The sequence below is a fragment of the Canis lupus genome, chromosome 14, assembly GCF_011100685.1.
Source record: "Canis lupus familiaris isolate Mischka breed German Shepherd chromosome 14, alternate assembly UU_Cfam_GSD_1.0, whole genome shotgun sequence".
Classification (NCBI taxonomy): Eukaryota; Metazoa; Chordata; class Mammalia; order Carnivora; family Canidae; genus Canis; species Canis lupus.
The window spans coordinates 54,263,835-54,288,992 of NC_049235.1; the positions used below are offsets into that span (position 1 = coordinate 54,263,835).

General features: G+C 40.0%; 1 protein-coding gene across 11 annotated transcripts in view; it reads left to right on the plus strand.

The window, feature by feature from the left end:
• The window catches only part of MDFIC (MyoD family inhibitor domain containing), a 291,263-nt gene that overhangs the window by 258,276 nt on the left and 7,829 nt on the right, over window positions 1-25,158 (plus strand). For 3 of the 11 annotated variants that reach the window (XM_038557428.1, XM_038557429.1, XM_038557430.1), the window contains 3 exons: window positions 5,971-6,035; window positions 12,397-12,644; window positions 16,455-18,251. In XM_038557428.1, coding sequence (XP_038413356.1) covers window positions 5,971-6,035; window positions 12,397-12,644; window positions 16,455-16,854 — 713 coding nt within the window. In that variant the 3' untranslated portion in view covers window positions 16,855-18,251. Of the gene's footprint in view, window positions 1-5,970; window positions 6,036-10,687; window positions 10,881-12,396; window positions 12,911-13,147; window positions 13,704-16,454; window positions 18,290-25,158 lie in introns of those variants that run through there. The other 8 variants (XM_038557436.1, XM_038557426.1, XM_038557427.1 and 5 more) reach the window with 7 other exon arrangements.

A 25,158-nucleotide genomic window follows, 5' to 3' on the forward strand; every position in this document is an offset into this window, starting at 1 on the left:
TATGTCAAAAGTTAAACAGAAGGAGAGAATCTTAAAAGCAGCAAGAGAAAAAACAACATATATACAAGGGAACCCCTAGAGAGTATCCTCAGATTTTTTCAGTAGAACCTGTGGGACAGAAGGGAGTGGCATGATAAATTTCAAGTGCTGAAAGAAAAAAATGCACAACTAAGTTCTGGATTTCAGGAGAGAGAAAGCATTTTCCAGAAAGAAAAGAGTTAAGCCCACTGAACAGTAATGTTTAAGCTGAGGGGAAAGGGCACTAGTTAGTATAGGAACACATATGAAAGTATAGTAAAATTCAGGATAATGTTGTAAACGTGGATTAATCACTTACAAGGGTAGTATGAAAGTTAAAAGAAAAAAGTAATAAAAATAAAACTACAATAAGTACTTAAGATAAAAAGAGGGAGAAAGTAAAAACGTAGAGCTTTAGAATGCATTAAAATGAGTTATAAACTTAAGATAGACTGTTAGAAGTGTCATTGTATTTAAACCTGTTAATAACTACAAAGCAAAAACCTATAGAAGATACACAAAATATGAAAAAGAGAAATCAATCTTAGCATACCACATTCATACAGGAAAATCATAGGTTACAAAGGAAGAGAGCAGTGAAAGGAAGAAACAGAAGAACTACAAAACAGGGGGAAAATACAAATTGCAGTAAGTACATTACTTAAATGTAAATGGACTAAATCCTTTCCTTAAAAGTGTTGGATGAAAACACAAGACTCATCTATGTGTTACTTACAATAGACCCATTTCAGATGTATAGTCACACAGACTGAAAATGAAGGGATGTTTAATAAAAGATCTTCCATGGAAATTGAAACCAGAAGAAAGAGTAGCTATATTTAGATCAGACAAAATAGACTTTAAAATAAGGACTGTAAGGGAAGCCTGGGTGGCTCAGTGATTGTCTGCCTTTGGCTCAGATTGTGTTCCTGGGATCGAGTCCCACATCAGGCTCCCTACAGGGAGTCTGCTTCTCTCTCTGCCTGTATCTCTGCATCTCTCTCTCTCTCTGTGTCTCATGAATAATTAACATCAATGAATGAGTGAATGAGTTACTATAAAAAGAGACAAGATAATCATATACTGACAAAAGGGGTCAATCCAACAAAAGGATATAAGATTTTAAATATTTAACTACCCACGGAGGAACACCTAAATATGTAAAGGAAATACTTACAGACCCAAAAGGAAAAACAGTAATATAATAATAGTAGAGGATTTTAATATCCCACTTTCATCAATAGATCATCCAGATAGAAAATCAATAGGGAAACATTGTCCTTAAGCAGCTCATTAGACCAGATGGACTTAACAGATACACACAGAACATTATACCCAAAAGTAACAATACACATTCTTTACATGGAATGAGTATGTTAGGCCACAGAGTAAGTCTAAATCAGTTCAAGAAGATTGAAATCCTATTAAGCATCTTTTCCAGCCACAGTGGTATGAAATTAGAAATCAGTTACAAGAAAAATGGAAAATTAACAATTATGTGGAAATTAAACAGTCTGCTGAACAACCAGTGGGTCAAAGGACAAATCAAAAAATGCCCTGAGACCATGAAATAGAACTACAACATAACAAAAATAATGGATGCAGCAAAAGCAGATCTACAAGGGAAGTTCATAACGATAAATGCCTACCTCAAGAAACAAGAAAAATCCCAACCTAAATTTATACCTCAAGCCATTAGAAAAACAAATGAAGGGATCCCTGGGTGGCGCAGCGGTTTGGCGCCTGCCTTTGGCCCAGGGCGCGATCCTGGAGAACCGGGATCGAATCCCACATCGGGCTCCCGGTGCATGGAGCCTGCTTCTCCCTCTGCCTATGTCTCTGCCTCTCTCTCTCTCTGTGTGACTATCATGAATAAATAAATAAAATCTTTAAAAAAAAAAAAAAAAAAAGAAAAAAGAAAAACAAATGAAGACCAAAGTTGGTAGAAGGAAGAAGCAGCAACGATTATGGGGAAGTAAATGAAATAGAGGCCTAAAAGGTAATAGAAATGATCAATGAAACCAAGAGCTGGTTCTTTGAAAAGAGATGCAAAATTGGTGAACCTTTAAATTCACCAAAAAAAAAAAAAAAAGACTCAGAATCATAGATGGAAGAGGAGACATTACAAATGTTCTCACAGAAATAAGAAAGATTTTAAGAGAGTACTATGAGCAATTATATTCCAACCAGTTATTCAGCCTAGAAGAGTAGATGATTCCCAGAAACACAAACCTACCAAGAGTGAATCATAATAAAATAGAAATTATGAACAGACTGATTACTAATAAGAATATTGAATCAGTAATCAAAATTCCCCCAAAAAACAAGTCAGGACCAGATGGCTTCACTGATCAATTTTACCAAACATTCAAAGTAAGACTAAGCCTTCTCAAACTCTTCCAGAAACAGAGAAGAGGAGGAAATACTTCCAGACTAATTTTATAAGACTAGCAATACCCTGATACAAAAAGACACCACGATGCTGCAAGAGAAGAAAAAAAAATTACAAGCCAGAATCCTTGATGAACATGCATGCAAATATCCGCAACAAAATATTAGCAACCCAAATTCAACAATACATTTAAAAGATCATACGTTATGATCAGATAGGATTTATTCCAGGGATGCAAAAATGGTTCAATATCTACAAATCAGTGTATATACCATGTTAATAAAATGAAAGATAAAAATTATATGATAATAGATGCAGAAAAAAACAAAATTCAACATATGAATGTATGATTAAAAGTCTCCATAAATATGTACAAAAGGAATGTATCTCAATGTAACAAAAGCCGTATATGACCAACCCACAGCTAACATAATCAACGGTGAAAAGCTTGAAAGCTTTTCCTCTACGATCATGAGTGAGACAAGGATGCCCACACTTACCACTGTTACTCCACATAGTATTAGAAATTCTGACCAGAGCAATTAGGCAAGAAAAAGAAATCGAAGACATACACATTGGAGAGGAAGAAGTCAAACTATTACATGATACGTATAGAAAACCCTAAAGACTCCTACAAAAAAAAAAACCTCTTAGACCTAATCAATCAATTCAGTGAAGTTGCAGGATCCAAAATCAGTATGAAAAATCTGTGGCATTTCTATAGACTAATAGAATACCAGAAAGAGAAATTAAGAAAACAGGCTCATTTACATTTGCATCGAAGAGTAAAATACCCAGGAATAAATTTAACCCAGGAGGTAAAAGTCGTGTTCCCTGAAAACTACCAGACATTCGTGAAAGAAACTAAAGATGACATAAATATGTATGAAAATATCCTGCACTCATGCACTGGCAGGATATTGTAAGAATGTCCATGCTACCCCGAACAACCTACAGGTTCAGAGAAATCCCTATCACAATGGCAGAGGCATTAGAGAAACAGAACAAACAGTCCTAAAGTTTGTTTGGAATTACAAAAGACCCTGAATAGCCAACTCAGTCTTCAGAAAGAATGACAAAGCCGAAAGCCTCACACTGTCTCATTTTATCTATATTATAAAGCGGTAGTAATCAAAGCATGGTGATACTGGTATAAAAACAAAAACACAGATCAGTGGAACAGAATAGAGGCCCCGGATATAAACCCATGCATATATGGTCAGTTAATTTTTGACAGTGAGCCAAGAATATGCAATGAGTAAAAGTCTCTTTAGTAAATGGTGCCGGGAAAACTAGACAGCCACATGCAGAAGAAGGGACCTGGACCACTATTTTCTACCATTCACAAAAGTTAACTCAGAATAGACTGAAGTCTGTAAGACCTGAAACCATTAAACCCCCAGAAGAAAATACAGGCAGTAGTAAGCTATTCCTTGACTTGTAATTGGGTGGTGATTTTTTTAGACTTGATACCAAAAGCAAACCTAGAATAAACAAGGGTGACCATGTCAAGCTAAAAGGCTTCTGCAGAATGCCTGGGTGGCTCAGTGGTTGAGCGTCTGCCTTCAGCTCAGGGTGTGGTCCTGGAGTCCCGGGATCGAGTTCCGCATCGGGCTCCCCACAGGGAGCCTGCTTCTCTCTCTACCTGTGCCTCTCATACATAAATAAATTTTAGACAAATAATAAAATTTTAAAAATAAAAAATAAATAAAAGGCTTCTGCACAGCAGAGGGATCCATCAAGAAAGCAAAATCACAAGCTATGGAATGGGAGAAGATATTTGTAAAACCTAATAGGGGGTTAATATCCAAAATGTAGAGAGAATTCATACAACTCAATAGCAAAATATAAGAAATAATCTAATTTAAAATGGGCAGATCTCAATATATATTTTTCCGAAGATGATATACAGATGGCCAACATGTCCATGAAAAGGTGCTCAGGATCACTAATCATCAAATCGTCAGGGAGATGCAAATCAACACCCCAATGAAATACCACCTCACACTTGTCAGATTGGCTAATAACAAGACACGAAATAACAAGTGCTGTTGAGGTTGTGGAGAAAAGAGATCCCTTGCACACTGTTGGTGGGAATGTAAATTAGTTTAGCTACTATTGAAAACAGTATGGAGGTTGCTCAAAAATTAAAAATGAAACTGCTATATGACTCAGTAATTCTAGCTCTGGCTATTTATCCAAAAGAAATGAAAAAACATTCAAAAAGACATATCCACTCCCATGTTCACTGGAGCATTATTTATAATAATTTATAATACTCCAAATTTATAATACTCCAAGATATGGAAACTTTTTTTTTAAAGATTTATTTATTTATTTATTTATGATAGTCACAGAGAGAGAGATAGAGAGGCAGAGACACAGGCAGAGGGAGAAGCGGGCTCCATGCCGGGAGCCCGACGTGGGACTCGATCCCAGGACTCCAGGATCGTGCCCTGGGCCAAAGGCAGGCGCCAAACTGCTGAGCCACCCAGGGATCCCCAAGATATGGAAACTCTTAATGGATGATTGAATATAAATGGATTGATCAATATGTATGTAAATTACATAATATATAATATGTATATATATTTTTATATATAGGTGTATATATATTTGTGTGTGTATATACACAATTGAACATTATTCAGCCATTAAAAAAAAAGAGGGACATCTTGCCTTTGGAACATGATGGACCTTGAGGACATTATGCTAAATGTAGAAGTCAGAGAAAGACAAATACCCTAGAATCACACTTATATGTGGCATCTAAAAACCAAAAAAATATGAGCTCAGAGGTATAAAGTATAAAGAACAGATTAGGTAGGTGGTGGCCTGAGATGGTGAGGGTTTGGGGGTGGGGGTGGGTAATATGGATGAAGGAGTCCAAAAGCAATAAACATCCAGTTACAAAATAAATAAGTCATGGGGATGTAGTGTACAGCATGGTGATTACATATTTGAAAGTGGCTAAGAATAGATCTTAGATGTTCTCCAAAGGGGGGGGGGGGTTTACTATCTGATCTGTCATCAGATAGTAAACCAGACATATTGCAGTGATCATTTCAGTGTGAATATGTTGAGTCATGTACACCTGAAACTGTTACATGTTAATTATATCTCCATAAACAAATTCATAAAAAGCATCTGATATGGCAAAGGTGTCATTTTACCATCACCATCATCACCACCACAACCTTTTGCAGTGTCACCCCAGTGGACACTATTTGGCTTAAAAAAAAAAAAAAGCTGATTCTTTTTTTTTTTTTTTTTTAAAGCGGATTCTTAATGTACTTTTGCACAGTATTTAGACAAGCACAGTTGTGAAAATGGGAAAAAAATATTAAAGTTTTGGGAGAGATTTCTTAGATCGTTTTTGTACAATTTTAAGAACGTAAATCCTAGTGTTAATAAAAGAATATATTTTTTCCTAGCCACAGATGGCATTGTGACCAATTTCAGCAGACCGTTAGACATAGTCTCTCTGGGAAAATGCTTCTAAGATCTAAAGTGGATTTTGTTATCCTAGAAGTTAATTTTTTTTTTTTTTTTTTATTAAGTAAACTTTAGGATTAGAGATATTCCAACCGGCCCATTGAATAAAGTCAGCAGTGAATCAGTTCAGGTAAAGTATAGCCGTTCTCTGCTTATGCCTTCTAGCTTCCTGAGAAACAAATGGATGTAATTTAAATATGGAAAAGATTATTATTTTAAGTCTTCTGCTGCAGCCAAACACAAGATTTACTAATTCTTTCTGGACAGATTTCTGCCTGCTTCACTCTTCTGCAGGTTGTCTCTTAGCGTTGCCATTTTGGGTCCCTCCAAGTGTTTCAACTGTAAAGTGAGCCTTTTATAAACTTCCTTTGCTTAAAATGGAGCAGCCCAATTTTGGGGTCATGAGCAGCCGTGAAAGAAGTATTGGTAGGGGGACACCCGGGTGGCTCAGCAGTGGAGCGTCTGCCTTTGGCTCAGGGCGTGATCCCAGAGTCCCAGGATCAAGTCCCACATCGGGCTCCCCGCAGGGAGCCTACTCCTCCCTCTACCTGTGTGTCTGCCTCTCTTTCTGTGTGTCTCTCATGAATAAATAAAATTAAAAATTATATATATTGGTAGGTAAAGAGGCGTGGCCTCCCTAGAATAAATCATCTTCCATTATCTTCGTTACTATCACAGTCATATTTAATAAGTACTCCCACACGAAATCCCTCCGTGAGCACTTAATGGGCGTTGTCCCTTTCAGTCCTCACCGTGCCCCTCTGAGGACAGTCCTGTCAGTACCAGCTACCAATTTGTTATCTTAATACAGTAGAGAGATTTGGTAAATTAATGTAAAATGTTATTGCGCCCCCCTTTGTTGTTTTCCTCTACCCTGCTGTTGGCTCACACGCTAGTACACACGTGAGCGTCTAAAGTGAGCCCCTCTACCAGCTGAGCCTTTACTCCGAGTTCTTTGTACGGCTCCTGAGGACCAAGGAAAGGTGCTGCGGTGCACAGGCCTCGCTCCCGGCCTCCGCGGCTCCGCGACTCCGCGCTAGACCCAAGTCGTGAGTAGCCGTCCCTGGATCCACCTCCCCGTGCGGAGTATGCAGCGAATCAGCCGTGGGGCGGGCAGCGGGGGAGAGGACACCAGCGAACACCGTGCGCCGCCCGCCACGGCCCTTTAGACGGCCAGCGCGCCTGCCCTGGGTGCGGGGATGGGCCCAGAAGGTGGACACTCCGGGAGCCCCCTGTGGGGCGTGGGACGGCAGTCTTCGTCTTCTCCCAGGGTCCCCTCGGGTTGCTGGGGGGAAGCCAGTAGCGAAGATAATTGTGCGGTTCTCCTGCGCGTGCTCTTCTTCGTAGTCAAGTGGAAAATACGGCTCTTCTCTTCCTTTCACCTCCTGACCTCGCTTTCTTCCCTACTAGGAAAATGTTGGCCGTGTTCTGGCTACGATGCACGGCCTCCCGGGGACAGCAGCGCTCCAGAGGGTTCTGTGGAGGAGGGCCGCTGGGGCCGCGCGTGCAGGCGAGCTGCCGTGTCCCTGAGTCTCCTGCCCCTGCGAACACCTGCGGAGCAGAGCTCCCTGGAGGGGTCTGTGTCTCAGCCGTCCCAGCTGCCTCGGCACCGAGGCCAGACACTTCGCTGTGCTGGCGGCGATTCAGGCTTCCTAAAACCCACTTGCAGCCTGCCTTTGTGATTTGGCGTCGAGAAAGCACAGTGGCCGCGCAGGCGCTCTGGGAAGAAGGCAGCCGCCGTGCAGCCGCCCCGCCGCACCCCCACGGGCAGACGGGAGCCTGTGGCTTCTCTGTAGCTTCGGCTTAAAGTCAGGTTCGATCTCCGGGCAATTGCCTAAATTACTCATTACACATAATTGGCTGCTCGTGTTTTTATCTGCAAGTGCTTTTTGGCGCGCTGTCGGCCTGTTCAGAAGACAACAAACCTCTTCCACTCGGTGCCCAGGTTACTTGTTGGCGGCCCCGATTAAGAAAGGAGTTTCAAGCGTTTCAGGCCTAGGAAACGGAATTAGAGATCAGAGGAGATAAAACACATACACATCTGTGCGCGCGCACGCACACACACACACACACACACACACACACACACACACACGGTCTGGGGGTTCTTCTCAGAATTCGCTGCTCCGCGCTTCCTGGTACTCTGCTGCGTGGGGTCTGTGTTCCAAGAAACTCAGAGCACCTGTCATATCACAACTTAAAAAAAAAAAAGCAAGCTGAAGAACTGTAAGAGACTCCTTCAGATTAGAGCTGGGTTCACCATGCAAATGGTTTTCTGATGGCTTAGTCAGGGTTCTGTTCACTGACTTCTCCCCTTGTATTTTCTTAGCATTTGGGGCCACACCGGATTAGGTCAGTTTGGGATTGTTTCATTAGGACCTGAGTGTGTTCTTACCAGAATGATCTCGGGGTCTCCTTTCCGACAGAACCACGCCCCCTGAACCAGTCACAGCCGACTCCACCAGTCATCCAGGGTGCTGGTGGTGCAGGTGTCAGGTGTCCCCTCACGGCAGGGGGCGGCTGGCTGCTTGCGGTAGACCAGCTGCCCGGGCCTAACAGCGATGACCTGGCCTAGGACTCTGAACATTCTGTTTGGGTTTGCTGTCGTCAGTCACTCATAACAGTTTTGGTTTCTTTTCATGAAACGTTGTGCTCAGGCTTTCTGGGAAGGTACTTGGCTGCTATATGTCCCTTTGTTTCCCTCAATTTACAGTAGCTGTCAGTGCCCTCTGGGTAATACGCTGAATTGCGCAATCCTTGCTTGGCCCAGTTTGGACAGGCATCCTTCCCAGAACCTAGTTGGCTTCTCAGAGGTTAAATACTCTTGGCCCAAACTGCAAATATGACTGAATAAAACTGTAAAAATGGAAAAAAAAAAAAACCCTCAAGTACAGGGGGAAAAAGAATTATCTCTGACTGCGAGCTACATCGATGCCGAGGACTCCTCTTCTTTAGCCTTCTTAGTTTGCTAATACCTATAATCCTCTCTTTGCTTCAAATAAAACCAACATCGTAACGCTGTTTATGATTCTTAATTCCCCTGGAGGTGGTGGGGGTGACAGTGGTAGCAGCTGTCCGCTCTCCTGCCTTACTTTCCTCTTTTCACCACCCCAGGTCACAGTTGGATCAAACTGCTCTTTCCAGAACACAACCAAAAAGAAAAACAAGTTGATTTGGTAGAATTTAGGGATCTTTTTGTTGTTGTCACTGCCCAGGTAGTCCTTACTTAAGAAGTACAGATAATGACCGTGTCTGTGGTCGAGGTCTCTGTAGATGCACCTCGTTTAATATCACTGTAATCTCTCAAATGCATTTTGGTTTGTGGTTTTTAGGTGCCACAAATAGATTGGTTTTTCAGAGTAGTGGTTTTCTAGTAAATTATGTAGAACCTGTGTTTTAAGAGGATGTCTTTTTTTTTTTTTTTTGGTAAGTTTTAGTATTTACATAAAGACCTTACTCTTTTGAGACCTGTGTCATTACCATGTCAGAATTTACTGCTTTTATTCATAGATTTGTGGACCTTAATTTTCATGTTTTAAATTTACAGATTTGTTTCTTTTGAGACACCACCTCTCTTGGCTGCCTACCACCTTCTGTCTATTTCCACAATGTAACTGGCAGTTTATCAGTTCTCCACTCAAACTTTGCTCTTACTTGTTGAGGGTTATTTAACCTTTACCGTCAACCCTTTATTAAAAGTGAAATTCAGAATCATCTTTAAAAGAGAAGGGAGCACGAGTCAAGGCTAAAAGATCAAAACAAATCAGAAAGTTTTGGATTTATAGCTGATCATTCTCCCAAGGAAGATGAACCGAGGGCTCCACCCCCACAGCGCCGCACGCCAGGTTAGAGCATGGCCAATCCAGGTGAATGGCACGGGTTCTCAGTCTGACTCTGCTACTGGCCTCTACCACTTTGGGCACATTTTCTAAAACTTCTCTAAGTCTATATTGGTAGAAACAAGGATAAATACCAGTACTGCTTCTTGAGATTATTAGAATTAAGTGAAATGATACTTGGAAAGAGCCGTAAACAGAGTTTAGTACAAAGCATGTATCTAAAATAGTGTTTAAAAAAATGAAAGCAATGAAAACATATTCTCCATTCTGAAAACAGGCAATAAATAATTTTACTTCATTAACACTAGGCTTTCCATTCTATGAAAAAACCAACCACGCATACCTATTAGTTACAGAAATCACAGTTTTGTTAAAGAAGATAGGCTAAAAGGGAGTGTTTGATCTACTGACAGCGAACGTGTCTTTCTCATTTTGTTTACTAAAAATAGATTTAATGGACTTAATCTGTGACTCTTGTTGGCTCAAAGTAGGAGTTTGGACGGACTACTCTGGACGTATGGCTGCTCATTTCTGTATGACAACTGTCATTGTTTAAAATCTGGAAGAGATTTTAATTCTCCAATGAATAGATAGGTCCTCTGAGGGGCAATGAGCTATTTAGTCTGGAACGTCACTCCCGTCCCCCTTTCTCCTGAGGGCTGTTGACTTCTTAACTAAAATCACGGTTCAGTCTGTCCCCTCCTGATTCTTTGTTTCTTCTTCCTTTCTGTGTATAAGCATGGCTGGGCTCCCTTCTTTTGAATCAGACATTAAAACTTTGTATTTCTTTCTGCTGCCAAATCTTGTTAATGCCTCCTCAGCCATGTAATCAATCCCGAACCTCTAGCTAACTACAAGATTTGATTTAGATTTCTCTTTATTACTTTAAGCTCTCAGGGTCTAAAAATTAACTCATCTGTCTCTTATTTTATTTTAACCTAAGAAAAGCCACATACTGAGAACAGAGTCATTTTTGAGAAAGGACTGGTATCTTGAATAGATGAAGAACTTCTACAAATCAGTAAGAAAAAAAAAAGCACAACTTAATTAGAAAAATGAGAGGGAAACATGAATGCCCTGAACACCTGTTTCAAAGAAGAAGAAACATGAAGACATCTAAACTTACTAGTGAGGAGGTAAATGCAAAGTAAAACCACCATAAGATGCCCCTTTCACACTCACCTAAGTGGCATATATGAAGTAGGACAGTCTCCATGATTGAGGAGGATGTGGATATTGAGCATTCTCAAACTTGGTTGGGGGGGAGTAAATTTTGGAGCAAGTGCTTTGGAAACAAGTTTGCATATCTTTGTGAGCCTCCAGTTCTGCTAGTGACATAGCATGTGTGCTCTAGGACAGTGGCACAAAATTGTTCTAGACAGTACTGTTTGGGATAGCAAAACACCGGAAATGACAGATACATTCACAAATAGTGTGGATAAATAAATTATGGCATAGTTAATCAATTGAGATACGCTACACCTGGAAAATAAGTGAACAACAGCGACATGAATCACTGAAGGGAAATAAACAGTGTTGAGCAAAAAAAATGCTACTCACAGGAATTCATAAAGTACCCTTTGACCTTTCTGATAGGTTACGGAGGGATGTTTCCACATTCACTGTTGTGAAAAGTATAGTGAAAAAAGCCAGGGAAAGGTTCAGTCAAAATCCAAGACATTGATGACCTCTTGATGAGGAAACTCTATGTAGGAAGGGACCAGAGGAGGCTTCAAAGATGTAACCCTCTACTTCTACGGCTGGGTGGGATGACCATTCTTTCCCCCCTTTAAAATTGGTAGAGCCGTTACAGATAGCTCTGTGTAGGATGTGTTTTATAATACAGAAAGAGTCTTATGTTCAAGAATATTCTTAGGGCTTTAAGAATACTCAGTTCAAGGTTCTTCAGTTTCAAGTGAGCTTTTGTAGAATCCCCTTTTGGCCTTGAAATGTAAGCATTCCCTAGTGAAGTAGAAAGTTAAGGTCAGAAGCCTTAGAACTAGTTAATACGAGTATTTGTTGGAAGGCACATTCAAGAGAACTGGCTGCTGGCAGTTAAACTCTATTGTCTTCATACGATAATAAATCTAGCTCTTTATAACTATCTTTAAAACAATTATCTTACAAATCACGATGATGATGTAATCCTGGAACAGCTGCATAACAGACTGAATATATCATACTGAATATTTTTTTCTTCCAATTTTGGAGCCGGTGGGTGGAGCAGTCCAATTTCTATTTCTAAAGGACTTTAACATCACGGAAGGTGTTTAGCCTGTGTTGTAGAGAGCAGTAGGATACAGTGAAGATGGGAAAGAGGTGCAGAGAAGTGGAATCTCGACTAAGACCACCGCACAGTATGTGAGAATGAAGTAAAATCTAAGCCACGCCTACACGCCTGTGCACACAACCACCACCTTTTTGGTTTCTTCTTTTTCCTGAATGCAGTATCGACTTCTAAAGACTGCTCTTCTAAAATTTAAGTTTATTTGTGAGCCCCCAGCTCACAGAAAGACTTCTAAGACTGCAGGTCATGGGGTTCTGGATCACCTATTTTGATCAATTCTTATTAATTCAGTGCACTGATGATTTATGTTTGTGTTCATTTTTTTTTTTTCTCACTATGTGGTCTCTTCCCAATTGAAAACGAAGATTGCTGTGTCCACTGTATCCTGGCCTGCTTGTTCTGTGAATTCCTCACCCTCTGCAATATTGTCCTGGGCCAAGCTTCCTGTGGCATCTGCACCTCAGAAGCCTGCTGCTGTTGCTGTGGAGACGAAATGGGGGATGACTGTAACTGCCCATGTGACATGGATTGTGGCATCATGGATGCTTGTTGTGAATCATCGGACTGTTTGGAAATCTGTATGGAATGCTGTGGAATTTGTTTTCCTTCATAGGTATTTATCTTATGTTTGTGTTAAAACTGGAGCGTTTTAAGAATTTTTCTTTCAGAGGCGCAGAAAAACACATGGTAAGATACTCATGAAGCAACCCAGTATTTGCACTGTTAACTCATTATTTTAAGTAATCTCCGAAAGCCTTTTCTCTCTAACCAAAACTACGTGGTTTAATATGTGAAAATTTTAACTACTTTTAAACTTAATAGGTTACAATGACTGAGGGACATTTTGACCAAAAAAAATATATATATATGCTAAATGTCTCCTCCTTATTATGCATATTTGTCTCTTTTAACCATTCTTAGGAGCCTCTTGCTCCAAATGTATTATTTCTCTGTGGGTATTTAAACCAGACAATTTATTTTTGATGTGTATCTGTTCATGGTTCAAAGGAAGCATCCCTTCCTTTAAAGTGAACTTTGGGAAACAACTCTGCACCATAGTTGGGGACCCAGTTTCATCTCCATCCTGGGTTCTCACTTTCTCCGCTTGTTCAACAGACATTGAGCACCTACCGTGTGTTAATGGCCTGCCATTGAACTCCTATCCAGAGGGGTATACAGTTTAGCAGAGGAAAGAGACCTGTCACGGATGAACCACTCGTCAAGGCACACTGAAGTGAGCATTATGTGAGAAGGACCAGGCTCTAGGAACACACAGAAAATAATAACTCTTGTCAACTGGAATATGCACAAGGCTTCATGGAGAAGGTGGCATTTGAGGCCTTTTGGATGAATTAGATTTAGGACCAAGTTTTAGGTGAGGAACCCTTAAGCAGTTAAAAGAAAAATGCCTTAAGTATGTATTTTTTTTTAATTGCAGGAATATAGTTTTTTAAAGACTATAAAATTTAAAATAATATGCAGCTTTTTACACATCATTTAATGTTATGATAAAGTTTTTGGTAAGAACCTAATGCTTTATTAAAATAGCTCTATTTTAAAAAGAATTTGGAATACTTTTGATAAACACATTTAAATTAGATGATTTTTTTAAATATTAAAATCCCAATATTTTGATTTATTCAAAAGCATTTTGGTTCTGTTTTTTTTTTTTTTTTTTTTTTTTTTTTTTTTTTTTTTTTTTTTTTTTTTTGAGAGCTCTAAGTCTTTTTGGAGAGGGAGGTTGTTTGTTTCATAGCCAATGTTTTATAAACACCACCCGTCTTAAATGTAAACCATTCTTTCAAATGCAGTGGGAAACTTGACATCCACCACTGTGACCAGATTTCAGGATTGCAACTTTATATTAAACGAAACCAACATGGCAGGTTATAAAGATGCTGCAGGCGTAAAGAAAATAAGTCGAGTACGAGATTAAGTATATAGTTAGCAAGGCATAGCGCAAAGGAAAGCTGGAGTCTGTTTCCATACCATGTGCTTTCCTAAGTCTGGTCTTCCCAAAATTGTAATTTGGTTTGATTTAATGTAATTCCTTGTAGAAATTCTGGAAGTATACTTTTGGATTAATAGTTACTTCAGGTCTTCAGCTGAAATTCCAATTGATAGTGAAAACACTTGCATCTTTTTAGGAAGCCCTCAGCAAACCTAGCCTTTTAAGGTTTTTAACCCAAAGCGTAGGAATGTCACTTACGGTTTCTCCTTTGAGATAAAACCTAGCTTCTAATCCTGTCATTACTTAAAGGACTTCAAGAAAAAAAAAAAAAAAGGCAAACTCCTGCATCCCCTTTTCAGCGCTGTGTGCGTGTGTGTACAAGCACCCTTTAAATTGTCAGGTTTAAATAGAATTACAGGAAGCCGCTGTCTCTCTCTTGTCTAAAGAATGCCTTTTGTTACATTAGTTATAAGAACATCTTTGTACTATTTCATAGTAATCAGAATCTGAATATTTACGTATACCCAAAGTTAACTTATACGTATCTGTTAGGATATAAGAGTATCATCTGTGTATTAACATATAAAGCCTTCTAATGACCTGGAATTGTTAAAATGTCACTTTTTATCTTGCGAGATTTTTTAGCAAAGTGATTTGTCTGCCACTATTTGCAGTGAAAATATTAGCACTTTTAAAGTAATGTTTCTTCGTAACAGAGAATATTGGTGGATAGAATTTCTTTTCATATTTATATTCACAGTACTTTTTCTCTGTCGTCTACTCTAGTCATTCCATAAAGTATCTTGTATGATTTTTTAAAAAGAAAAGAACCAAAGTAGGAAAATGTGAAAATAGTTTCAGTGTATGTTAGAATTTCTGTATGTAAAATGTTTTGTTGAATTACATGGCCATCATGACTAAGTGCTCTAGTTTACAGTTACAGATTTGGTCTCTTTTTAAATGTGGAAACCTAACCTTTAATATTTTTAAACTGGACCTGTATTATCCTGAATACATTATTTTGAAATAAAAAAATTCTCTATTGTGCTTTAGCATATTTTCTATCTAATTACTGTATTGATATTTGAATGAATCTGACCATAATTTAAAACTCGAGGCTTTCATCTTGTTACTTCCCTTCCTGAAGATTTCCTCATTTCCTTATGCAAATCACATGACTCATGCCTGTAAATGAACTCTGAAAGATTCAGATCCGTTTATACTGCAAATCATAGTTAATATATGATTTTAAAACATGGTCTTAGGTAAATGGTTTTTAGAAATTAGGAGATAATTCCAAAGTAAATAAATGGAAACAAAGGTAATTTTGTTTTTAATATATACACTGAGATAAAACATACACACACACAATCTATGAAATCAGGTATTAGATTTAATGAATTTCACCCAAAGTTAAATCATCAGAAGTATTTTCATCTAGGGTTTTTAGTGGTACCATTTTTAAGTAGTAGGTGATGTTTTTTATAGTTAGTATTTAACCCCCCACCCACCCTAAAAGACATTTTAGTTAGAAGGCTTTTTATTTAGGAATATAATTTTATTTCTGTATTCTTATAGTCTATCAACTATATCCTTTTTCCTCACCTAAAGTCATCAGGGTATCTCTGAACACTTCCAAGAGTAACCAAGGCAACCTTACGTAATAACTTTCCACCCTTTATCCATACAAACTCTATCAGTGCCCTAGATTCTAATGTTATAAATGTCAAAGTCACCGCCTAACATAAATAAGACTGGAGTCCCGAGTCTGTGGCTTGCCTTCTCAGTTTAAGTGCTTGGGTTTAGCCAACCACCTAATGAATAAGTTTATTTATTAATGAGATTATTTTTCAAATTATTCAAGACCTTAATGCCCTTTCCAATTACTCGTGATTTGTAGGCCTGTAGGTTTATCACATCTAATCTGACAGGCAAGATAAAATTTCATCAAATACTACAGTATCCATTTTTCTTTTCCCTTTACACTAACGTAGGAAAGCCTACCATTTTTGTTTTAAATACTGGTTCATATATTAATAGGCTTCAGTCCACACTTGCTGTTTACGTTTTTTGTTGAAGAGTTTTGTTTTGTTTCTACAAGGCAGTCCCTTGAACAACTTTCATCTCCATGCCCCACTATAACCGATAAATTTCCAGTGCCTGTTTTCTCCAGGTAACCCAGTGGAGTCAGGACCCTCAGGGAGCTGCGACCTAGGGCAGAAGTTTGGCACCTCTCATGAGAAAACTGCTAGTATTTATTTGCTTATTTAATATTCGAGATTCTCTGGAAGAGAGAGAGAGAGAGAGAGAGTGTGTGTGTGTGTGTGTGTGTGTGTGTGTAGACGGGGTAATGTCACGATGCAGCCCTACAGCGGAGGGTGGTTTTTGCAAAAACGATCCGTGGTGACTAAATCCACCCAGTATTTGCACATCCCCAAATCCCCAACAATAACTGCTCCCTCTGCCTCACAGCACCGTGAATCCAAATGCCACGATCACGTTCTCACGAAGCCAGGAGCCAGCCGGGTGCAAAGGCTTCGGAGCGCAGCCCCAGCCGAGCCCAGCCCGAAGGCAGGCTCTCTCGGAGGCAGGGACTGCACCAGCCCGTTCCTCCCCAAGCCGGGACACCAGTGTGACAGTGTCCGCAGGGGCCACACCGACAGCTCCGAAGCTGCCCGACGTCAACACAAGGACTTCCCTGGCCTCGCCTGAGCGCTGGCTACGAGGTCTGGTTCCATTGTTTGTCTGTTACTTGTGCCCCCCGTCCCTCACCTCGGGGCTGCGTTCGGCTGTGTGGTGGCCGGGAAGAAATCCCGCTCCATGGCCATCCTTTGACATGTTCCCGCCACGGGGTATGGCTAACGCGCGTTAAAGACAAAGTATGGCTTTGCAATCAAGTGCTCGCTTCCAGGCAGGTCTTTGTGTGAGGTTCAGTAGAGAAGGTAATTATTAGGAAAATCGTAAAAAGCAAATTCAAACAAATTCTAAGTTTAGCTTGAAAAATTGAAAAGGTTCTTAAGTTCTGTCTGATGCATAAAGGGGTAGAAGCAAAAGAATTACGTTCCAAAGCCAAGAAAGAGGGTGTACAAAAGCAGCTGATCCACTTGACATAGTTCATAGCCTTTTGCAAAGGAATAAAGCCTGTTGAGCAGGGAACCAAAAGATCTCATTATAGGATGAAGCCAAGCCATATTAAAGCTTGTGCACTAGTAACTATGTCTAAAAACAGCCTGCTGTTTTATATTGAACCAATACATTTCTTAACTTGGTAGGTTGCAGCGTAAAGATGTACAGAGCCTGTCTGCTGGATGCTATGCCAATTACACGTGTGGCGGAGTGGTGTCAAACACCTACAAATAGTTAGGATCTCAAGCAATCTTCGAGTGAAACAAAAGAAGTTTTAACATGTCATCTCAAAACCTAGAAAGCACAGTTCATCATGTGTGTCTGACTCTCAGAGTCTTGAGATCACCTTTATTAGATGATTTAACGTGGACGTCATAGGATCCCTCAATCAGAATGCACAATTCTTTCAAGGACATGAATAGTGCCTGAGAGATAAGGAGAACATCTTTTAAAAGTAACACCTTCAGATGACAAGGCATCTGTGATCAGCTCTGCAGGAAGGGCGTTTTACTGGCGTTGAGGCGGAGGAGGAGGGAGATACGAATCCATATTCGATTAGATTTCCTTAGATCATCAGAAAGAATAATTGGGCATATTTACACAATTACATTTTAGTAAACTATTATGCCAGCTTAACGAGAATACATATTCTGGTAAAAGTACATTAAATTGCAATCCAAAAGCAATTTGGCTGCTGAGGACATTATTTTTTTTTATCTAATTATTCACAAATTAATGAATAAAATTAAATTCCAATCACTGAAGAAAATGAAGCAAGGGCGAGAATCAGAACTACAGATTAGTTAAAGCAAAGATATGCAATGCATAACAGAATTAAAGCATTTCTTTTACTCAAACTCAGTGCTTAAAAAAGAACAAATCCATCATCTTGAAATTTGACTTGTAGCTTGACATTAAAAATAATATGAGTAGAATTTTCAGTGGGGTAAGCACAAAACTAGTTCAAGTTGTGTCACTCTCAATTACTGTACTCAGGTGGTGTGCCCATTAAAATTCCCACTTGTGGGTTCCGCTCACTATGCAAATGGGGTCATTACCTGGAGAATTTAATTGGTTATGACACTGGGAGTAGGACTTTTCCTTTCAAAATAAACCTACTTACACACATTTTCACTAGAAATGTGATTGTTATATATACTTTGGATTGTTTTGCTCTATCAATATTTACTAAAATTAGACTGTCTTTGCTTACTTATTTCTTACGAATAATTCGCAGTGGATCCAAGTTACTTTGTGGATATGGTTTTATTTGTCTGTAAAACTACCTAGAATAACTATTTCGTAAATCAGTTTGCTTATGACAGTATCAGGTAAGTCTCTGTGTCTGTCGCCCCACCCCTCACGCGGGTACGTTTCCAGAAAAGGTTTTCATCTTCTCAGTAGTACACGTTTTCTCTTTCATAAGCGTTCCGAATATTTGATTAGAGGAAATTCTTCCATTTTTCTCTTTTTTGGGGGTCACTTTAAAGAAATATGCAGTTAAAGACTTAACCTGCCCTCTCGGAAGTGTAACACACATATTATTTGTATAATACATAATGTGTAAGGATACTTATGGCCCAGGAACTGTATCTGTACCACTTGCAAGGTCAGGTCCACTGAGGAGTCTGGGTGAGGACATAATTTGTTTGTCAGAATTAGTTCCAGAGACATTTCCACCAAGAGCCACTGGACGCCTGATTATTTAAGATTTTTATTTGTAAGTAAACTACACCCAAAATGGGGCTCGAACTCACAACCCTGAGATCAAGAGTTGCTCGCTCCACTGACTCAGCCAGCCAGGCGACCCTAGACAACTGAATTTAAACAGAACAAACAGCAAATCGGTGTGGAAAGTGCAACTCTCCCTACACCTACCCCGGGCTCCCATCGACTGTGGCGATTTCAACCCAAGAACACCCGAGGTTATAACCACCTAACAAGAATATTAATAATGGCCTGAATTTGCAACGAACACGGAAACTACAGGTGGTTTAGTGGATGGAGTATTAAACTGGGCACCCAGGAATTTAGTTCCTAGACACTGACTCAACCAGCAGCTCCCAGAGTGGCCTAAAGGAGGAACAGGATCGCTGTAAGTATGAACAATAGAATCCCAGGGAAGCTCTAACATTCTTGAACGAGCAGCTCTCTACAGTCCAAATTTTTTTTTTTTTTTTTTAATCACACCAAGTTGGACAAGCCAAGATTTTATCACTGGCTTACCTGGATCTAAAGAGAACATTTTTTTCCTTTAATGTAGAAGAGAATATTCTAAAATGAGAGAAATCATTCCAAAGATGGTAGAAGCAGAAAGAGTACATATTCATAACTGGACCATTGGGCAGGATTTTTAACATCTGTAACTACAGGAAATTTCCCATAGAATATCAAATACGGATCCAAGTCTCTGACATTCATTTTTCTATGATATTTCTAATTGTGCCCGGAGGATAAGAAGGAGTTGGCGCATCCAATAAATATAATCATTTACATGCACGGAGCTCCCTTTGAAGTTAATAGGACCTATGGAAAGGAGAGTCAGGCGCCACGAAAACGGAGTTCAACGTGAACCTAGCTCTTTCTTGTTAACATGCAGCGATATTGCCAACACATTTGGATTTTCTCACTGCTTATCTTTTCTTTGTATGTGATGTTTAAGTTGAGTTGAGTGAAGTGCTCCATGTGTAGAGGAAAGATAGTCAAGAGAGAGGATGTGATGATTGCGAGCATATACTCAGGGACTAGCTTTATAAGATAGTATCCAAGAGTGATAGGGCCTGACATTTGTAGAGCTTAACTTTTCACAAGGAAGCCGTTTCCACTTTCCCATTTGATGTTCACAACCCTGTGATCCATCTAGGATCTGCATTTTCCCTTCTGGTTTACAGACCAAACAATGCGGGACAGGTTGCTTAAGTTCATTTCCTCAAGTAGCTCCCTCAGACCTAGGAAACCCGGTGTCTATTCCCAGATCTTGCTATTCCAACCATATTTGGCTTAGGAAAACTTACATATAATTTAACAGAATAGGTTCAATCACAACTGCTTGAAGCTGGCATGAGGACATGGGGACCTGAAGTCTCATCAGCCTTATTTTCTGTCTCCCATCTTTGCCACCTGGAGTGGGCATCCTAGCACAGGCTCCCGGGGAGACTGAAAATCCTAGCCACTGCCCTTAATTCGCATTATGTGCATTGACGCAAAGCCAGTCTGCTCAGTATTTCACTATCTTGTCCCTGTTTATTAAAGCTGTCTTTTTTTCTGGATAGATAAGGAATCAAGAGCTAGATGTTATTGGGGCAACTGGGTGACTCAGTGGTTGAGCATCTGCCTTCAGCTCAGGGAGTGATCCCAGGGTCCTGGGATCGAGTCCCTCATTGGGCTTCCCGGAGAGAGCCTGCTTCTCCCTCTGCCTGTGTCTCTGCCTTTCTCTCTGTCTCTCATGAATAAATAATTAAAATCTAAAAAAAAAAAAAAAGGAGTTAGACACTCTTCATCAATTGTTTGCTGGTCATTCTCCATCTGTCTAAGTCTGTTCTCTATCTCTGCCTTTGTGCCAGGCTCCCTCGCTTTCTGGTTTCCAACTGCCTTTGGCTGATGGCAGCACTGATGGGAAACAGAAGGTGGGAAGAGAGATCAAGGTATTAATTCCTGCCCTACTCCTTGGCCCCCTTCCTGCCAGGTAATGACCTTTACAACTCCACCAACATCCAGTGCTACCGTGTAGCCAGCCTTCTCTTCAGCTCCCGCTCCCTGCTTTTGCCCCTTCAGGCCTGGAGAAGTACCCACTCCCACTGGTACTGGCTTCCGACACTTCAGCTTCCCTCGCTGGTTACCTTACAACAGATTCTTCCCCCGTGAACAGTCCCTTTTATTAAGTGCTCTTTAATTAAGCCCTTTGAGTGAGCCATCTGTTTTCTGCCAGGACACTAACGAGGTAGTAAGAGTAAGTGTGTGTGTGTGTGCAAATATGCACATGTCTGAGTCCAATCTTGGTATCACGTGTTTCCAAGATCTATCAAAATAATGTAAACTCTGGTGGTTTCTGAGATGCGTGTCTCTCCAGCATGGACGGTCAAATCGACTCTCACAAGAACTACACTAGACACTCCAGACGTGAACTTAGCAATTTCGAGTCCTATAATCACACATCTTCATACCAACGTCTCACACTGTAACAAGCTGACACAGAAGAGGGAAAGGGGGTGTCATTACCATGAATGATCCAAAGTTTTTGACTGAAGTTATAGAACATTTAGGATCCCCAGAGATGATGAAATTGAACGTCGTTCCACACAACCTGGACAGACTCAACATCATTATCTGTGTATAAGCAGACCCACAATAGAACTCTTGGTCTGGACATCAGTCCCTCCAGAAAGGTCCTATTTAGAGACTCCACATGAACATGAACAAAGATAAGAAAACCACTTAACTGGACATTTGTACACCTTCAGAGTCAGACACTTTCAAGCTGCAGTAGGTCCAACATCAACCTTAGTTTTCTGGTTCAAGCCTGGGTTGGTAAATGACATGTTAATCGGTACCTCAGATAGTCACTCAATTAGTTAAGGAGCATTTACTGGTCACCTGTGTGCCAGATTCTGTGCTCTGAGTAGTGACAGCAAGGTGACCATTACTGAATTCTCAGAGAACGCACGTTAATCTGAGGGAATTCAAGAGTTAGAAGACAGACAGGTAGGACTGCTGCAAGAGGAGAGAGGGAGGAGGGACTAAGCTCCCTGGAAGAGCCGGGAGGGTTTCCCAGAAGAAGTCCTATTCAAACTGGGATTGGAGAAAGAGCAAGCGGTTAATGTGTTCATTCTCAAGTTGTAAGAATATTAAAAAGGGTAGAGTGCAGGCGACGGCAAGTGGAAGAATGGGGTCCAGCGAGGCAGCACAGCACCAGAAATGCCTTGCTTGAGGGTTTCCGAACTCAGACCTGTAGGCAACGTGAAGCTATCTCAGGACTGTCATCAAGGAAACGGGGTCGAATTTATATTTTGATATTTTATTGGGGCAGTGGTATGAACGACAGACTAGAGGAGGCTGAAGATGAATGTCAGGAGGCAGTAAGAGATCGTGTATTCATTTACACAAAAGATGGTGATGGCCTGAACTAAGGCACTGACTCTAGGACCACATGGGGGTGGGGGATGGATTGAACAAATTCAGTTTTGGAAGAGAACTGAAAGACTATCCCAGATGAATGGACATTTTATTTTTTACGATTTTAATTATTTATTCATGAGAGATGCACAGAGAGAGAGGCAAAGACACAGGTAGAGGGAGAAGCAGACTCCCTGCAGGGAGCCCGATGCGGAACTCGATCCCAGGACCCCGGGATCATGCCCTGAGCCAACCAGGCACTCCCTATATGGACATTTTAAATGTGCCCAGTGCTTGCATGCAAAACCAATGCATGAATGTTACAGGTCAAGTGCACAGAAGTTTTAAAGTCCATTAATGTTTCAAGGTCACAAATGTCATGTTTTCACTCAGTGAGATAATGGCTCTGAAAGTGCTTATAAACAGCGTCTCCGACATTAGGAAACTTCTTCAGAATTGCACTTGGGGTTTACATGGTGGGAATGAAAGTATACATGGTGTTCCAGGGGGGAGCCAGTGAGAAAAATACCAGAAGAAAATGTTGTAGTTCCAATATAAGAGGCGTTCATTTATGAATGAAGGAGTACCCGTGTGTGTGTATACGCAGCTTGAATAACAACGCGCAGGACCAGACGTGTATTACCACGGCACACTGGGTGACAATTATAAGCATGCTATAACTGGAAGAGAGGACAATTTCCACTTTTGTCTCTTTGATCGTTTTTAGCTAAACTGATCACTACTCACTGAGTACTAACTGTTGGTTAAATGAGTCATTCTTTAATTGCCCTAATGAGTAAGTCTACTTCCCATCATAAGTCTTAGGTAATGCATGACCCAAATCTCTTTGGTGGGCCTCCAGCAGCTCTAAAATTAGTGAGTAAATCTTCCAAAGTTACATTCTTGCCAGCCTTTGTCTTTTTTGCACAACCTGATTCAAATTTTCAATTGGGCAGGTTCCAAGTTGTGTGTTAGTCTGGGAGGGTGTTTACTGGCCCCACGAGGTTGCCTAATTTGTCTTAAGTTGTGTGCATCACACATTATGTTTCCTTAATTCTTAAAAAAAAAAAAAAGACCCACATCTACTTTATTTTTTTCTTCACAGACACACACACACACACACACACACACAAAAACAAGAATTGTGAAAGAGTCATAGAATTAGACTGTTTTCTTAAAAAATATTTATGTTAAAATGTAAATATTTAAATTCAATTGCAAATACTAATTAAATTTCAAGGAGGTCTTTAAAATATAGGTGCTTACTAAGAATAATAAGGGAGAAGGGAGACACGAGGGCAAGAGGAAGCCACTTGGGCTCCTTCTGTCCCTCATGCTAGAGGCTGGTACTTGAAGGGAAGGACAATGTAGCTGCCCAGTCAGTAGTGTGATTTGCATCTGGTAACTAGAGCCTTAAAAAAAAAAAAAAAAGAACCAAGGGCTTTTTATTTTTTCACTAGAATATTTAATTGTTAAAAAAAAAGTATGGAGGACAAGACAATGGGAATCCAAACCATAATATAAAACTTTTATTTGCCGGATTCTTAAAATGTTGTATATTCCAATTCTCTGGGTGTTTTTGTTTTTGGGAATCATGTCATAGAATAAAAGGAGTCATGTGCTGAGGCTTTCATGTAATCATGGAAGTCAAAAAAAGTTGTCATTCATTTGGATTACATTTTCCTTTACACGAAACTTTAGGTTCTTTGACCTAAACATATGATAAATGACGCTGAGGCATATGTGTTGTACATATAATTAAGCAGAGGCTATCCCAAAACATCTTGGTAAAAAAATATTTCAGTACCTAATGTTGGCATTGTAATCATTTTGTCTTTAAAGAAGAGCATCTGCTTGGGACACACGACTATTTCCGTGGGGAGCAAAGTTAATAAGAGTAAACACTTTACCTTGTAGGCTTTCTTAAATTTCAACAAGTTTATGATTTTGTATCATATCAAAGCATCAAAATGCCTGCACACCCTTGTGAGGAAAAAGTCCTATTCTTTCTACATGCATTAAAATATTCCCATTATTTGGAAGTTGGCAGATTGTCTTCAAAAAGTTTTTCTGGATGAAAAAACTTGGTGGGATAACACATTGCATAATTACATTCCAAGTTTGCATTAATAAAGTATTCCACTTGTAAGTTTTACAACTAGAAGTAGCACTGTGGTTGTCATATATCACAGTACACACAATTTGATTGTTACGGAGTAGACATCTGCCAGAAACATTTCAGTTTAGCATGATGAATTTACCTTAGCCCTGTCAAGACTCACATTACAATGCCACAGTATTGCTTTGAATATACGTTGAAAAACAGAAATAAATGTATTGAGGTAGGGTTTCAAATCCCCTCAGAATCATGTCATTACTGTACCGTGGCTAGGCCCGGGTGAGCTCAGGTTACTCCGTGGGGGATTTGCCAACAGTGCATGTCACTCCCTCAATCAGAACCGCTCAAGAAAAGTTACTGTTGACTGCGAGTGATACAAGGAGTTTATCAGCATCACAGCAATGATTCAAACGTCCTCGATTCGTTAAAAAAAAAGCGTAAGAATATTTAAAACATAATCCCATTTCAACATACTAATATGGGAACGTGTTTCTCTGTGTCCCCTTCCCTGCTTCATGGTAAACTACTCTGCAAGATTTAACTAAACTCGAATAGAAGCCACGTAATACTAGCCATCATTTTTTTTTAAATACTGGAATTTGCACACTCCTCGTACAGGAAGTACGAGATAGGTAGGTGGACAGCAGCAGAGGCCAACAACTGGCAGATTATTCCAAAACCATTCAAGAACTATGGATAAGTTCACGTCCAGTGTCTTTGGGAGCCAAGGTGGACCGTAGTCTCCACTACAGCCTGCTTCACAAATGCCAGGCACAATGTTACTCGAATGTCTCGAAAGGCTTATGAATTCTACTGAGA